Below are 17,135 nucleotides of genomic sequence, written 5' to 3'. Positions count from 1 at the left end.
TTCTGTACCTCCTGCACTGTGACGAGGTTAGAACCATAGAACTGTATAATCAGAATGTGGAACATTGTCTATGTGGGATATCCGTTGTGTGGGATTAACCAGTCAAGGGATGACAGATATACTGCGTTTTCAGTGTGGGATAATCTTTAGGGATCCTTGAGGTTAAAAGTAAGGTTAACAAAGTGTCTGTGATCAAAATCACTCAACTGAAACAGTCATAAAACAGGTGTGTGCAAGCGTGTACAGTGTGTCTGTCGGTCTCTCTGTGTCTGCCTGTCTGTCTGTCTGTCTGCCTCCTTAGGGAATATGCTGCGGCCTGTCTTAGATTTACTGAATGAAAGAAAAATCATGTGAATTTAATCAGCACATTCCTGGATTTGGAGAGATAGAAAGGAACCCAGAGGCATGTAGGTCCTCTGAGGCATAAGTGCATTTGGCCACACACATATGCAGGCATACACAGGCACATTTTCATTTTAGTTATTTAGTAGACGCTCTTATCCAGAGAGACTTACAGGAGCAATTACAGTTAAGTGCCTTGCTCAAGGGCACATTGGCAGATGTTTCACGTAGTCGGCTCGGGATTCGAAAAAGCAACCTTTCAGTTACTGGCCCAATACTCTTAACGCACCCACACACCCACACACACAAACACACACACACAATCGATTACTGGAATGGTATGTTAGTGATTAACTATGGGTGCTCTTTAACAGAGAGAGCTCAGCAGAGGAGGGAGGAGGAAGATAGGGAAAAAGCCAAGAGACCACCTGTATTCAAAGAGCCCAAAAGTAAGTCAACTACTACCATCCAATTAAAAGAAATTACTTTATAATCTCCATGTCATCTTCATATTCACAATCTTTGTAATCTGATTAGTATAATACTTCAATTTATTTGAGATAATCGGTTTCCAGAAACTATTAGCATACCTTGTGTTTTCCAGTGTGGTTATTAATGTTTGTGAAGTGTGTGTGACTGAGATGTTTTCCCCTGGTGGCAGAGTGTCCTCCACTGGGTATGGAGTCTCACAGGATAGAATCAGACCAGCTGCTGGCCTCCTCCATGTCTCACTACCGCTATAGCCAGGGCAGGGCACGACTCAACATGCAGGTCACCCTCATCCTCAAACTGTAACCTTAACCCATACACACTTACATTAAGCCTCACACATGAACCCTAACCCTAAGGGTAACCCTTCACACATTCACCCTAACCCTAAGGGTAACTCTTCACACATTCACCCTAACCCTAAGGGTAACCCCTCACACATTCACCCTAACCCTAAAGGTAACTCTTCACACATTCACCCTAACCCTAAGGGTAACCACTCACACATTCACCCTAACCCTAAGGGTAACCCCTCACACATTCACCCTAACCCTAAGGGTAACCCCTCACACATTCACCCTAACCCTAAGGGTAACCCCTCACACATTCACCCTAACCCTAAAGGTAACTCTTCACACATTAACCCTAACCCTAAGGGTAAACCCTCATCCCCTAATCTCCAAAACTGTATGGTTTCCAGGCTTCGGAGGATGAGGAAGAGGACATGCGTGGTGGGGCGTGGTGTCCTAACCAAGAGGACAAGATTCACTGGTTTGAGATCGACGCTCGCAGAGCAACAGAGTTTACTGGAATCATAACACAAGGACGAGACTCACGCAATGAGTAAGACACACACGTAAGCGCATGTTTTATCTTCATAGATTTAATAAAATGGTGACAAAACTTTGTGTGTGTCTTTGTGTTCCAGGAGTGACTTTGTGACATCATACTATGTGCAATTCAGTAATGACAGCAGAGAATGGACAACCATGAATGACGGTTACTCTGACTGGGTGAGTCTGTTAGCCTCACAGCTACACTGTTTCAAATTATGCTTTGCTCCCAGGGTTCACTCTAATCCTCTCTTTATGGGGTGCAAATGTTTACTGTGTCTGGCCATTAAGTCCTATATTTGTCTCTCTCTCTCTCTCTCTCCCCCCATCTCTTTACCTCTTACCTCCTCTCTCTCTCTTCTCCTATCTCTCTCTTGCTCTCTCTCTTCCTCTCGCTCTCTCGCTCTCTTCTCCTCTCTCTCTCTCCAGTTGTTCTTTGGTAACTCTGATAAGGACACCCCAGTGCTGAATCAGTTAGCTGAGCCCATACTAGCTCGCTACATCAGAGTCATCCCTAAGAGCTGGAACGGCAGTTGCTGTATGAGGCTAGAGGTGCTGGGATGCCCACTGCCTGGTGAGTCACACACACACACAAACACACTCACAAAAAAAACTCACACAAACACACTCACACAAACACACTCACATATGTCTCCTCAGACCCCACCAGTGCTTACCAAAGGCTGCAGAATGAGGTGACTCCAGTCCAGTACCTGGACTTCAGACATCACAACTACTCAGATATGGTCACGGTGAGATGGAACACTCCCAGTTAAGGTCATGAGTACCACCTGCATGAACTGGATTCAGGTCTAATGTGACAAATGACTTCAACACTGTCTTGACACTTTGATGATTGGTTAAAATCAGATGTGTTTGGCTGTAACAAAGTCCTGCACAGACTGTAGGTCTCCAGAACCAGGGTTGGTGACCTCTGCTTTCCACTATGTCTCTACTATAGCTGATGAAGTCTGTGTCTGAGGAGTGTCCCAACATCACCAGTATGTACAGCCTGGGCCGCAGCTCCAATGGACTAGACATCGTGGCCATGGTGATATCAGGCAACCCCACAGAACACGAGATCGGTGGGAGGAAACAGATACTGTGTCTTTCACAGAAAGCTCTGTACTTGTGTCCTCTTTAGCATGGAAAGACTATGACGATCTGTGTTTTTCCCCCTTAGGTGAGCCAGAGTTCCGCTACACGGCTGGTCTCCATGGAAACGAGGCGACAGGGCGGGAGATGGTTCTTCTTCTGATGCAGTACCTTTGTAAGGAGTACAAAGACGGAAACCCCAGAGTGCGCCGCCTGGTGGAGGGAATACGTACCCACCTGGTGCCCTCGCTGAATCCTGACGGACAGGAGAAGGCCCTCACAGCGGTTAGTACTGGGCATTATACAGCGAAATACCACCTGTACCTCCTTACTCTTCCAGTGTGCAAATGTCTTCTTCTTTAAAGAAAAATAAAGTTAGGTGCCAGACAGTTTCTGATTTCGCCAACTTGCTGTCGTTGTAGGCAAATATTGTTGCATGCAGGAACAGTCTGGCACCCATCTTTATTTTTCTTAAGAGAAGATATTTGAAACAAGACAAGACACATTCAAGCAAATCCTAAGACGTTCTGTAAGGACATTCTGTAGGGTTCTCTCCATAACATTGTGTCCCGTTGCCACCACAGGGTTCAGAGCTGAGTGGTTGGACCACAGGCCACTGGACGGAGGACGGCCATGACATCTTCCACAACTTCCCTGACCTGAACAGTGTTCTGTGGGAGGCAGAGGACAAGGGTATGGTGCCCAAACTGACCCCCAATCATCATGTCAAGATCCCTGCAGACACAGTGGGGGACGACAAGGTGTGTGAAGGGAGGGAGGGGATTGGGGGAGGGTGGGAGGGAAGGAAGGAGGGTATGAAGACAGGAGAGGAGGGAGAAAAAGGAAGAAAATACATGTAGATGGTGCGAAGAGCAGAGACTGTACAAGCAAGTCCTCTTTCTCTGTCTATCACCTCAACATGACAGCTGCTGTTTGTTCTTCTTGTCCTGCAGATAGCTGTGGAGACTCAAGCCATCATCTCGTGGATGGAGAGCCACCCGTTCGTACTGGGGGCCAACTTCCAGGGAGGGGAGAGGGTAGTGGCCTACCCCTATGACAATCACCGCCTAACCAAGACCGCCAGCGCCAGCGAGAGAGACAGGGCACACAGCCGCAAGAAGAGACAGTACGAGGCGCTTACCCTCTCTTTTCCTCCCTCTCTTTTCTTCCTCTCTCCCTCTCTTTTTCTCTCTCTCTCTCTCTCTTCCTGCACTCTTGCTCTTTTTGGCAGAGCAATAATGAAACCAAATAAACAATCAACTAAATCTAAATCATTCTTCTAGGTACGAGGACGAGTATGACAGAGGGACAGATTGGGATAGGGGCTACGACCGTGAGGAGCCAGAGGAAGATGATAGGAACAGGGGACACCAGGAGCCAGAAGAGGACCGGTGGAACAGGAGATACCAGCAGCCAGAAGAGGACCGGTGGAACAGGGGACACCAGGAGCCAGAAGAGGACCGGTGGAACAGGGGACACCAGCAGCCAGAAGAGGACCGGCGGAACAGGGGATACCAGCAGCCGGAAGAGGACCGGTGGAACAGGGGATACCAGCAGCCGGAAGAGGACCAGTGGAACAGGGGATACCAGGAGCCAGAGGAGGAGTGGAGGGGGCATGGCTATGGTCACAGGGAAGAGGAAGAGGAGGATGACAGAGGGAGGGGGGAACATCAGGACGCAGAGCCTGAGGATGAACCCAGGGCCACGGCAGACGCCTCCTTTTTCAGGTGTGTAGCCTGAAGTTAACCACAGGTATAGAATCAGATTACCCTAACTTGAATCCCAAAACATCTGACTGTGTGTGTGTGTGTGTGTGTTTGTGTGTGTGTGTGGCCATCAGGTGGTTGGCCATCTCCTACGCCTCCACTCACCTGTCGATGACATACACTTCCCACGGCTCCTGTCACGGCGATGACATCACTGGCGGCGTCGGAATCATCAACCGCGCCAAGTGGAAGCCCGTCACAGGAAGTGAGGACACAGTCAAACCGACAACATCCCATTTAATTAAATCAAATCAAATGTTATTGGTCACATACACGTGTTTAGCAGATGTTATTGCGGGTGTAGCGAAATGCTTGTGCTTCTAGCTCCAACAGTGCAGTAATATCTAACAATTTCACAACATATACCCAATATACACAAATCTGAGTAAGGAATGGAATTAAGAATATATATGGACTAAGATACAGTAGAATAGTATAGAACACAGTATATACATATGAGATGAGTAATACAAGATATGTAAACATTATTAAAGTGGCTAGTGTTCCATTTATTAAAGTGGCCAGTGATTTCTAGTTTATGTCTATAGGCAGCAGCCTCTAATGTGCTAGTGATAGCTATTTAACAGTCTGATGGCCTTGAGATAGAAGCTGTTTTTCAGTCTCTCTTTGATGCACCTGTACTGACCTCGCCTTCTGGATGATAGTGGGGTGAACAGGCAGTGGCTCGGGTGGTTGATGTCCTTTATGATATTTTTGGCCGGGTAATTTGCCCCCGGTAATGCGTTGGGCAGACCGCACCACCCTCTGGAGAGCCCTGCGGTTGCGGGCGGTGCAGTTACCATACCAGGCGGTGATACAGCCCAACAGGATGCTCTCAATTGTGCATCTGAAAAAGTTTGTGAGGGTTTTAGGTGCCAAGCAACATTTCTTCAGCCTCCTGAGGTTGAAGAGGCTCAGTTCCACCTTCTTCACCACGCTGTCTGTATGGGTGGACCATTTCAGTTTGTCAGTGATGTGTACGCCAAGGAACCTTAAGCTTTCCACCTTCTCCACTGCAGTCCCGTCGATGTGGATAGGGGGGTGCTCCCTCTGCTGTTTCCTGAAGTCCACGATCATCTCCTTTGTTTTGTTGATGTTGAGTGAGAGGTTATTTTCCTGGCACCACACTCCCAGAGCCCTCACCTCCTCTCGTCATTGTTGGTAATCAAGCCTACTACTGTTATGTCGTCTGCAAACTTGATGATTGTGTTGGAGGCGTGCTTGGCCACGCAGTCATGGGTAAACAAGGAGTACAGGAGGGGGCTGAGTATGCACCCTTGTGGGGCCCCAGTGTTGAGGATCAGCGAAGTGGAGGTGTTTCCTACCTTCACCACCTGGGGGCGGCCCATCAGGAAGTCCAGGACCCAGTTGCACAGGCCGGGGTTCAGACCCAGGACCTCGAGCTTAATGATGAGCTTGGAAGGTACTATGGTGTTGAATGCTGAGCTATAGTCAATGAACAGCATTCTTACATAGGTAATCCTCTTGTCCAGATGGGATAGGGCAGAGTGATGGCGATTGCATCGTCTGTGGATCTATTGGGGCGGTAAGCAAATTGAAGTGGGTCTAGGGTGGCAGGTAAGGTAGAGGTGATATGATCCTTGACTAGTCTCTCAAAGCACTTCATGATGACAGAGGTAAGTGCTACGGGGCGATAGTCATTTAGTTCAGTGACCTTTGCTTTCTTGGGTACAGGGAGCAATTTGTTATGATAGTCGACATTAGTCGACATTACATTCAGTAGTTCAACTGTGTAATGAAACAGTCAGTCATCAGAGTAAAGTACCCACTTTTGAGGATAACGCCACTCTCTGGTGGCCAATAATTTGCATTGCAGACTGTCATTACCTTTCTCTGTCTTTCCCTCATCCCTTTCTCCTTCCATCCCTCTTTCCATCCCTCCCTCCACTTCCTCCCTTCCTATCTCTCCCTCCTCCGTCCTCAGGTATGAATGACTTCAGCTACCTGCACACTAACTGTCTGGAGCTGTCAGTGTTCCTGGGCTGTGATAAGTTCCCCCATCAGAGTGAGCTGGTCATCGAGTGGGAGAAGAACAGAGAGGCTATGCTCACCTTCATGGAGCAGGTAATCACACACACACGTACGCACACACACCAACGCACAATTTACCAAACACACCCAGTCATGGAGTGGCTGTATAGTGACCGTGATCTTTTGACCCCTGATTTTCACCTTACCTAGGTGCATCGTGGGATCAGGGGCGTGGTGAAAGACAAAGAGGGGAACCCCATCGCTAATGCCACAGTGTCTGTAGAGGGGGTCAACCATGATGTCACTACAGGTGGGTACAGTGTCTGTAGAGGGGGTCAACCATGATGTCACTACAGGTGGGTACAGTGTCTGTAGAGGGGGTCAACCATGATGTCACTACAAGTGGGTACAGTGTCTATAGAGGGGTCAACCATGATGTCACTACAGGTGGGTACAGTGTCTGTAAAGGGGGTCAACCATGATGTCACTACAGGTGGGTACAGTGTCTGTAGAGGGGGTCAACCATGATGTCACTACAGATGGGTACAGTGTCTATAGAGGGGTCAACCATGATGTCACTACAGATGGGTACAGTGTCTGTAAAGGGGGTCAACCATAATTGTCACTACAGGGGGGTACACTGTCTGCAGAGGGGGTCAACCATGATGTCACTACAGGTGGGTACAGTGTCTGCAGAGGGAGTCAACCATGTCACTACAGGTGGGTACAGTGTCTGTAGAGGGGGTCAACCATGATGTCACTACAGCTGGCTGCATGTCAGCCATGCACCATACTGCCCTCTGCATGACCGCTCAACAAATCAGTGTTGCCATTTTGGCAGATTCATGAAACTTCAGGTGATAAGAGCACTGTTGGTAACAGCCTGCTGTCCCTCCCCCCCTGAACAAACCAACAGTACTCCAGGAGCCTGCTATCCTCATTGAGTGTGCGGTCTAACCCATCTCCTCTCTTCTCCCTCCACAGCTGTAACAGGGGACTACTGGCGCTTGTTGAACCCAGGTGAGTACCGTGTGACAGTGCGGGCAGAAGGCTTCACCCCCCTGACCAAGCTGTGTGTGGTGGGTTACGAGCCAGGGGCAACTACCTGCAGCTTTAACCTGGCCAAGTCCAACTGGGACCGCATCAAACAGGTGGGGACTGTTACACCTACAATTATAATAAGGTTACCTATTAGCCCTTTGAGAGCCAATAAGGCATTATATAAATGCTATTTATTCATCACCAGATCATGGCCCTGCACGGCAACAAGCCCATCCGCCTGCTCAGCCACGGCGGAACACGACGGAACACAGCCTCGAACGGTAACAGCCGTGTGTTGCATAACAACGGCGCTGCCGCCATTGATCCTGAGAAGAGTCGCATGCGCCAGCAAAAGCAGAGGCTCGCCCGCCTCCGTCGTCTACGACAACAGAAACTGATGAGATCGACAACGACTTTGCCCCCGACAACCACGCCGGTTCCCACGACAACAGAGGCGGAGCCCACCACTGCCTGGTACGACTCGTGGCTCATAGGAGAGGGGCAAACATCAGCGCCAGAAGGTTTCACAGACTCCATCTTGGATTACAACTACGAGTACAAGATCGACGATTACTAAGCTTAACACCAAGGTCTTGTTCCAGTACATTTACAATACATCCTTCCTCCCCACTTCCTTAAAGTAATCAAGGTAGGGAGGGAAGAAGTATACATTTTAAAGTATTTTGAACAGGACCAATTTGTCATAGGTCTAGCCCAGACTGTTAACTCAATTCCTGGACAATTAAGTGACCCCTTGAAAATCTGAATGGACTGGATATGCTTAAAATCCAATAACTCTGGTAGGCTAGATTGACTCTCCCCCTCCTATATTTACTGAATGAACCCTTCCATTCTTTCAGATCTACAAAAGGGCCACATGAAGTGTTCAGGTATATTTACAAAAAGGAACAATGATGTTGAATACAGAAACAGTCAGTCAGTGTTCTGTATAACTGCTCGAGTAGGTCTTTTGATACGAAGTTTAACACAAATGAAAATGTCAGTACTGATATCTGGGAAAGCCTGTTGACACCAATTCAATTTGAAGCTTTCCTAGAGAATGTACTTCAGAGATCATGTAGATGTGCTGGTTGGAAATTAAACTTGTTTTTACCACCACCTCCGCCCCTGAAGAGTCAAAACAAAGAATGAAAGTTTCTCTTTTTCTTATAAAAGTGTGGATTTATTTACATTATTTTCACCCATGACAGCAAAACCATAATATCGACAGATGTTAAATGTTAACTTTACAAAATGTTAGTTGAAGGTTGAGCGAGAAATCAAGAGAGATTTTCTGAAATGTTCCTCATTACTTAGCTGAGGAAAGTTATTTTTTCAATGAATAAAGGCTCATTTACTTACAGCATGTGTTTAGTTTTTCTTCATGTCATCGTCTACCATACTAAAATGGAAACCATGTGTTGACAAATACAGGAGTATGGGCACCGGCACAGAAACAAAGCACTTCTTTAGACAGTAAGTTCCATAACAATCATTTTCACGCCACACATACCTATCATTAGCAACAGCTTTCTTTCTACACAAACAGTACTGGGATGACTGCTCAGCATCATATTCACTATATATTTGTGACATGAATTATCTCTTTGCAGATCAAGAGAAACCAACGAGAGACTTCAGCAGACTCTTTACAAACGTTTTGATAGTGTACAACCTGATTCCATTTGAGGACCAGGAGAATGGGCTGAGGACGGAGTGTATGAGTAAGTGTGTGTGTTGCTCCTTCAGTGGCTGATGTTCATCTCACTCTCCTCGTCGTCACCAGCGGAGAAGGAAGAGAAGTGGATTGGCTCACACTCCAGAGTCCGGAGGTTGACTAGGCAGGCTGTCTGAGTGCTGCTGAACTCTGGGATAGCCACCAGGAGGACCTCCTGACCATCAGCACCTGGGGAGGGGGGGGGGGGCATGTTAGTGGTCATTAGATGACACCCCATGTCACCAATGCATCTATCTACAGCACACAAGTTGCTAAAACATGTATAGATGGCAAAAGATTCCATACAATGAACACTGAACAAAACTATAAATGCAACATGTAAAGTGTTGGTCCCATGTTTCATGAGCTGAAATAAAAGATCCCAGAAAATGTTCCATACACACAAAAATATGATTTCTCAAATTGTGCACAAATGTGTTTACATTGCTGTTAGTGAGCTTTTCTCCTTTACCAAGATAATCCATCCATCTGACAGGCTTATCAAGAAGCTGATTAAACAGCATGATCATCACACAGGTGCACCTTGTGCTGGGGACAATAAAAGGACACTAAAATGTGCAGTTTTGTCACACAACACAATGGCACAGATGTCTCAAGTTGAGGGAGTGTGCAATTGGCACGCTGACTGCAGGATTGTCCACCAGAGCTGTTGCCAGAGAATTGAATGTTCATTTCTCTACCATAAGCCGCCTCCAACATTTTAGAGAATTTGGCAGTACGTCCAACCGGCCTCACAACCACAGACCACGTGTAATCACACCAGCCAAGGACCTCCAAATCCGGCTTTTTCACCTGCGGGATCGTCTGAGACCAGCCACCGGGACAGCTGATGAAACTGTGGGTTTGCACAACTGAATAATTTTTGCACAAACTGTCAGAAACTGTCTCAGGGAAGCTCATCTGCGTGCTCGTCGTCCTCAGCAAGGTCTTGACCTGACTGCAGTTCGGCATTGTAACCGACTTCAATGGGTAAATGCTCACCTTTGATGAACACTGGCACGCTGGAGAAGTGTGCTCTTCACAGATGAATCCCGGTTTCAACTGTACCGGGCAGATAGCAGACCGTGTGTATGGCATTGTGTGGGCGAACGGTTTGTTAATGTCAACGTTGTGAACAGAGTGCACCATGGTGGTGGTGTGGTTATGGTATGGGCAGGCATAAGCTACGGACAACGAACACAATTGCATTTTATCGATGGCAATTTGAATGCACAGAGATACGGTGATAAGATCCTGAGGCCCATTGTCGTGCCATTCATCTGCCACCATCACCTCATGTTTCAGCATGATAATGCACGGCCCCTTGTTGCAAGGATCTGTACACAATTCCTGGAAGCTGAACATTTCCCAGTTTCTTCCATGGCCAGTATTCTCATTCCATGGCCTGCATTCTCACCAGACATGTAACCCATTGAGCATGTTTGGGATGCTCTGGATCAACGTGTATGACAGCATGTTCCTATTCCTGCCAATATCCAGCAACTTCACACAGCCATTGAAGAGGAGTGGGACTAGGGCTGTTGTGGTGACTGTATTACCGCCACACCAGAAGTCATGACCGTTGAGTCACTGTAATCTCCTTTGATGCACTCTGGACATGCTTTGGTAGTACCCAACTTGCTAACTACCATCAGGTCCTAATGGCCTGGTACTTAGGGCTCTATTGTCCCTCTAACATCAATGCAAATGCAATCAAAAATCACAAACACTTATGAAAACAGTAGGCCTATCATACTTTTAAAACTCACCTCACTGTGATGATCAATTTGAAGAAATTAGTTCAACAGCAGGTTGAAACAGTGTAAAACATGGTTGTTGTGGATGTTGTTTCAAAGCCTAACACAACGAAATGGACAGCACTTTCTAAGGTGATGATTAATTCAAGACACCCATAAGCGTATTAGAGCTTATGCATAGGCTTATGAGCCCAAGCCCAGAAAACCCTGTATTAGAATGATGATTGTGCCGTTATACAATACATAGCCTACCACATATTACCATCGCAGAAAAACATAAAACTAAATTGATTTAAGATGTATTTGGTACATAATTGGTCTAGCCTATAGTCCAAAATCAAACAGAATTCGAGTAATCACCTTTTGAGTGTGGACTGTATTATTATGCATACTGGATGGACTGGTTACCTTACGCTACACCAACATTTCTATCCATGAGTCTGGGAGAGAACGTATAGCCCTAGGCGATGCTGTTGGTTCATTGATTGTGCAGGGCGGCTTGCTGTTGCCTACGATTATATTGAATTTGTATTTTTTTTTGAATAGCCTAGTAATAAGGCATTTTTTATATTTTCTTAATTAATTGGGTTACATTACCTTTAGCTATACAGAATCTCACCACCATGCGTTTCCATCTCCTCCTTGCTCTCCTATATTCCATTCTCGAGCTAGCAGACGGGCTGTCAACAGTTTAGTGAAATATAGGTTTTGTTGCGAAAACATGTTACTATCGATGTTCCCGAACAGATTTCACTTGGTTTCCCAAATTAAGCACTGGGTAGCTGCAGGAATAAGGTTGGAGAGCCCATGGCATACAGAGTTTGGGCGGAATATCACCAGTCAGGCAACGAGAGCATGCGCCTCAAACAGCGGTTGATGCGTGGAGTGAAATAAGTGTTCTTATATCTATTTTTCAGCTGCTCATATTAAGCACAACTACGCTATAAAACCGAAGTAGCCTACAAAACGGACAGGCGGGAAAGCACACGGTCTCCATTCGCTATTCTACAGCATACATGTATTTTTCCCCTGCCCTTTTGATAATGGGCCATTCTAAATGTAAACTAATTTTACATATTAGTAAAGACAAGATTGAAATTGGAGAATAGTCTGATGGGTGAAAATATGATCACTTACTGAGAGAACAGCTGTGCAGCTTGAGGCAAGGAACAGAGCACAAGCTTTTTTTGCTACTTTCTCAAATCATCAATAGTCTATAGTCGCACCATGCAGTCCATATATGTTGATTTCTAAGACATAAAAGGTGTGTATCGTTCACAACTAAAGTTGCCAAATAACTCTAAATCTAGCATATAGGACCAGTTTCAAATTATCCCTTTTATGCTCAACATAGTCACTTCATATGTGCACTCGCTCTGTAATGGAAAAAATATCCTTTCTATTTAATTCAGCTAAGTACAATTATATTCTTCTTACTAAAGAAAATCATAAAATAATGGCATGGGACTTACAAGCATATTTTTTTCAGCTAAATGAACAAGCCTACAGCATGATGCATAGCCAGATAACATAGGCCTACAGTCTGCCAACTCATATTCTATTCACCTGAAATACAAAGATCAGTGCCTGACCTCACTAATGCTCTTGTGGCTGAATGGAAGCAAGTCCCCGCAGCAATGTTCCAACATCTAGTAGAAAGCCTTCCCAGAAGGCAGCAAAAGGGGACCAAATCCATATTAATGCCCATGATTTTGGAATGAGATGTTCGACGAGCAGGTGTCCACATACTTTTGGTTATGTAGTGTATATTTTCTTCAGACCTGACCCAAATAAATAATGGATTTATTGTGATGGTGTACATTAAATTAGTTTATTAAGACTTTTTTTTATGTAGCTGTTCCAAAGGCGCACATCAGCGGCTTGTATGTGTGGAGGCCTGGAGATGCTGAACGTGCTTATGTTAATTAACGGTAAATAACCATGAGACAGGCCACTTTTGCATGACAATAACCGGCTGACAAAATGTCATGACCACCACAGCCCTAATGTGGGACAACATTCTACAGGCCACAATCAACAGCCTGATCAACTACATGTGAAGGAGATGTATCACGCTCCATGAGGCAAATGGTGGTCTCACCAGATACTGACTGGTTCTCTGATCCACGACCCTAACCTTTTTTTAAGGTATCTGTATTCCCAGTCATGTGAAATCCATAGATTAGGGCCTAATGAATTTATTTCAATTGACTGATTTCCTTATATGAACTGTAAATCAGTAAAATCTTTGAAATTGTTGCATGTTGCTTTTATATTTTTGTTCAGTGTAGAAAGGACCGGCAACTGTCAACTATCATTGTGGAAATCTGGACCAGTACACTGCAATGTGAATAAACAGTCATGCCAAGTTTCCAGTAACGGTGGGGACTCACCTGTGATGCGTTTGGCCTGGTAGGAGGGGGCGTTGCCACTGAAGTAGACATGAGGACATTCCTCCAGGATGAAAGGGTCCTTCAGGTAGAACGGATAACAACCTGAGAGAACAACAAGAGATAAGCCATGTACCTTAGTCTGTATAACCGGCGAGAGTGAGAGAGAAAGTGTGTGTGTTCTTACCCAGTGTGTCAGGTGCAGTAGGGGCAAGGTGTCTAAGCCTCAGTGTGTTCTCCAGTATCTCCAGGTGACTGTCCATGCTGCTGTACTTCTGGATGTCTTTTACATTCTGCCCCGATGTCCCCAGGATCCTACGGCAACACCACAGGGACACACAGGGAAGACCTTTGCATTGGCTCCTCACAGACAACTTCACATGACATACACAACACAACTTAAATCTAGCTAGCACATATAAACTCAGCAAAACAAGAAACGTCCTCTCAATGTCAACTGCATTTATTTTCAGTCCAGCCTCTCTCAGCCTATTGCAGACAGTCTGATGGTGGGATTGTGCGTTCCTGGTGTAACTCGGGCAGTTGTTGTTGCCATCCTGTACTGCAGGTGTGATGTTCGGATGTACCGATCCTGTGCAGGTGTTGTTACACGTGGTCTGCCACTGCGAGGACTATCAGCTGTCCGTCCTGTCTCCCTGTAGCGCTGTCTTAGGCGTCTCACAGTACGGACATTGCAATTTATTGTCCTGGCCACATCTGCAGTCCTCATGCCTCCTTGCTGCAGCCTAAGGCACATTCACGCAGATGAGCAGGGACCCTGGGCATCTTTCTTTTGGTGTTTTTCAGAGTCAGTAGAAAGGCCTCTTTAGTGTCCTAAGTTTTCATAACTGTGACCTTAAATTGCCTACCGTCTGTAAGCTGTTAGTGTCTTACCAACCGTTCCACAGGTGCAAGTTCATTAATTGTTTATGGTTCATTGAACAAGCATGGGAAACAGTGTTTAAACCCTTTACAATGAAGATCTGTGAAGTTATTTTGATTTTTACGAATTATCTTTTAAAGACAGGGTCGTTTCTTTTTTGCTGAGTTTATGTAGTACAAAGGGCATCAGGAAATACATTAGCTAGCTTAATGCAAAAGGTTATGGCAATACAAATCCCACTTGAAAATAGTGGCCACATTACTCTTGCACAGAGAATGCTTTTGTGAAGTTGGTCAAAACAAACAAAATGTTTCTAAGCCCTAGGTCCAGCAGCCCCAGGGTTGTTGAGACTCACCTCACCCCGTCCAGGGTGGCCTGGTGTGGGTTGGAGGCCAGCTGCAGGGTGGGGTAGGTGGAGGAGAGGGGGAACATACAGTGGTGTAGGGGCTGCTGGGGCAGGGTGTAGTTAGTAGGATCATACTGGCCCGGCATCACATCCACTGGGACTGATGCCTAAAGGAGAGGAGGACACACACACACTTCAGATAATTTAATGTTGAATGAATGGCACATTCTATGGCAAACTATAGAAATATTGCCTAGGCTGTGACATCCCAGGTGTAGGTGGAACTCACCACCAGCTGCATCAGCATCTCATCTAGCAGACGCATGGCATCCACAGTGCCTGCCTGGGTTTTCTTAGTCAAGTACTTAGCCTGGAGGGACAATATACAGTTAGGAAAACATCATACACACACTGGACAGTTCAAAATTAACCTGTAGCCTCTAGGTCAAGACACTTCTACTATATCTGAAAGGATTTGATAAGTGTAAGCTATGGTAATAGTTCCCTTCCTCCTCAACTTAAATGAATTGGTGTCACAGCTAAATAAGTCCCCTCACCTTGGTGGATGCGTCCTTGTCCTGTGTGCTTTGGCTCAGAAGGTTCCCGGCCAGTAGGACCCTGGAGATGGTCGCCGCACCACTCTGCTCCCCCTGGTCACCTAGTTGACCCGTTACCATGTCAACAAGCAGCTGTAAAGCCAGCATACTGTCTGCATGACTACCGCCCAGACCCAAACCTGACAACAGGAGCACAAACCTACACACAACAGAATATATTACAGTTTAGTGTTGTCACAATCACACATTTTCCTTGGCAAAGCAGACTAAACTCTATGGTCCTTTAAAACCTACTTTTGTTAAATATTGTGTGATATAGCTTGTAAAACAAACAAATGTGACTCTGGGTGACAACATAAAAGCTGTTTTCCTCTAGAATTGAGGTCCGCTTCCCATTTTGTTTCTTTACTGATACTGGTATTGTGACAACACTATTAAAGTTTGACATTTCACAAGGTTAGGTGGCCTGTGTACCTGTCTGAGCTGAGGGTGGTTCTGGGGGTCTGCGGGGGGAGGTCAGCAGTACAGAAATCCTCCACTGTGAATTTCCCATCATTCTTCTCTGCACCGTAAATAGCAATAACACTACCTAAGAGTGAGAAAGGAGAGAGAGAAACATAAATAATAACAACAAAACAAAGGAGGTGGTCATAATTACATGATCAGGAGAACTGAGACAAACTTGTCTATCCTGATACAATAGGTAGAAGGTACAGAGGAGACAGAAACCTGTGACAAACTTCTCCACGTCAATATTGCCCTCTAGTTTGATCCTCTGCAGCTCGTCCTCCAGTATCAACTCATCTGATTCGCTGATGTACTTGGTGCGCGGAGGCTGGGGCAGCAGGTTGTGCTGAGAGAGAGAGAGAGATGTAGTTGAAGAGTTACTACCAGAACCAGTATACAGACTTTGGCAAACTATCCCCCATGTTGGCATTAAATGTTTCATGACAATCAAAGTCTGATTCTATGGCAGCAACTTCTCACTTCCTCACTGATCTCCTTCAGAATGGATGGCTGCAGCTCCATGTGCTTGAACAGGGTTCCCACAATGCAACACTGCTCACCCATCTGCAGATCACACAGCTTCCTGACCCGTACATCTGCACCTGACAGGGAGAGAGTCCGGACAGAGTTTACTCTTAAGGTATTGGTGTATTAACTGTTGCAGCAAATTGGAGAGCTAGGTGTCACGTACCCCATTTCTGCTGGGCCCTCTCCGTGAGCAGGGGGCTCATCTGCATGAGTCGTGTGGCGTAAATGTGTGCATACTGGCGGTTAAAGCTGCGCTCCCCCAGCTTGAAGCGCTCAGCGCATGGTGAGTAAGCCGGCTGGACCCTGTCAAACACAGAGGGCTCCGGGTCCTCAGAGCCAGGACGACACAACAGAAGAGAACTCGATCCCTCCCGAGGGGCGCTTACCTCAGAGAACATGGCTGCCTGGGGCGACAGTTAGGAGGGAGACAGTTATTACACACAAACACATGATATGGGATCACGCATTGCAGCTGTAATGAGCACGGTAGCCTTGCTAGTTTCGGTAGTTTGGACAGGGCTTAAATACAGTCCATATGCCCTCTCCACAACTGCTAACTAAACCTCGAATCAGATCATTAATAATTACATTGTTACAACGATTGTAACGTGATCTGCAAATGTGAGTGTGGTTATTAGCTAGCTAGTAGCTACAATTAGCTAGCTAGCGTTCATTAGCTAGCTGCTAACTTCTTGTTTTTGTCAACAAAAACAACGTCCTGCGAAAACAGAAACGTTAAATAAAGTTTTTACTTTACCTTTATTGGCCTTTTATTCGTGACAAAAATGCGATTTTGTTGAAATGCACGTTTATTTGTTGAGAGAAAAGAGTTTGGGCTTTCCAAAGAGCATAGCATAGATATCTCCCGCGAAATTTAACAGTCAACCGGCGC

At 46.0% G+C, this 17,135-nt stretch overlaps 2 protein-coding genes across 2 annotated transcripts in view; one reads left to right on the top strand and one right to left on the bottom strand.

The window, feature by feature from the left end:
* Positions 1-8,921, top strand: part of LOC311144674 (adipocyte enhancer-binding protein 1-like) — a 20,524-nt gene extending 11,603 nt beyond the window's left edge. Inside the window, exons 8-23 of the mRNA XM_084180751.1 lie at positions 717-791; positions 1,004-1,113; positions 1,532-1,674; positions 1,760-1,844; positions 2,094-2,238; positions 2,325-2,416; positions 2,626-2,749; positions 2,848-3,044; positions 3,344-3,520; positions 3,713-3,885; positions 4,043-4,486; positions 4,600-4,730; positions 6,471-6,610; positions 6,728-6,827; positions 7,502-7,668; positions 7,764-8,921. Of these exons, the coding sequence (XP_084036877.1) occupies positions 717-791; positions 1,004-1,113; positions 1,532-1,674; positions 1,760-1,844; positions 2,094-2,238; positions 2,325-2,416; positions 2,626-2,749; positions 2,848-3,044; positions 3,344-3,520; positions 3,713-3,885; positions 4,043-4,486; positions 4,600-4,730; positions 6,471-6,610; positions 6,728-6,827; positions 7,502-7,668; positions 7,764-8,135 (2,675 nt within the window). The 3' untranslated portion in view covers positions 8,136-8,921. The remainder of the gene's footprint in view (positions 1-716; positions 792-1,003; positions 1,114-1,531; positions 1,675-1,759; positions 1,845-2,093; positions 2,239-2,324; positions 2,417-2,625; positions 2,750-2,847; positions 3,045-3,343; positions 3,521-3,712; positions 3,886-4,042; positions 4,487-4,599; positions 4,731-6,470; positions 6,611-6,727; positions 6,828-7,501; positions 7,669-7,763) is intronic.
* On the bottom strand, positions 8,728-17,135 carry pold2 (polymerase (DNA directed), delta 2, regulatory subunit). Its single transcript, XM_084180752.1, has 11 exons — positions 17,001-17,135; positions 16,407-16,647; positions 16,196-16,317; positions 15,938-16,061; positions 15,683-15,797; positions 15,209-15,407; positions 14,941-15,021; positions 14,661-14,818; positions 13,610-13,737; positions 13,426-13,527; positions 8,728-9,464 (listed from the first exon to the last, which is right to left on the bottom strand). Exons 1-11 carry the CDS (start codon positions 17,097-17,099, stop codon positions 9,304-9,306), a joined length of 1,530 nt encoding a protein of 509 aa, XP_084036878.1. The 5' UTR covers positions 17,100-17,135; the 3' UTR covers positions 8,728-9,303.

The sequence above is a fragment of the Coregonus lavaretus genome, assembly GCF_964263955.1.
Source record: "Coregonus lavaretus genome assembly, chromosome: 17".
In the NCBI taxonomy this organism is placed as follows: domain Eukaryota; kingdom Metazoa; phylum Chordata; class Actinopteri; order Salmoniformes; family Salmonidae; genus Coregonus; species Coregonus lavaretus.
The sequence above is the reverse complement of the archived record's forward strand: the minus strand, read 5'-3'. Positions and strand labels throughout refer to the sequence as shown.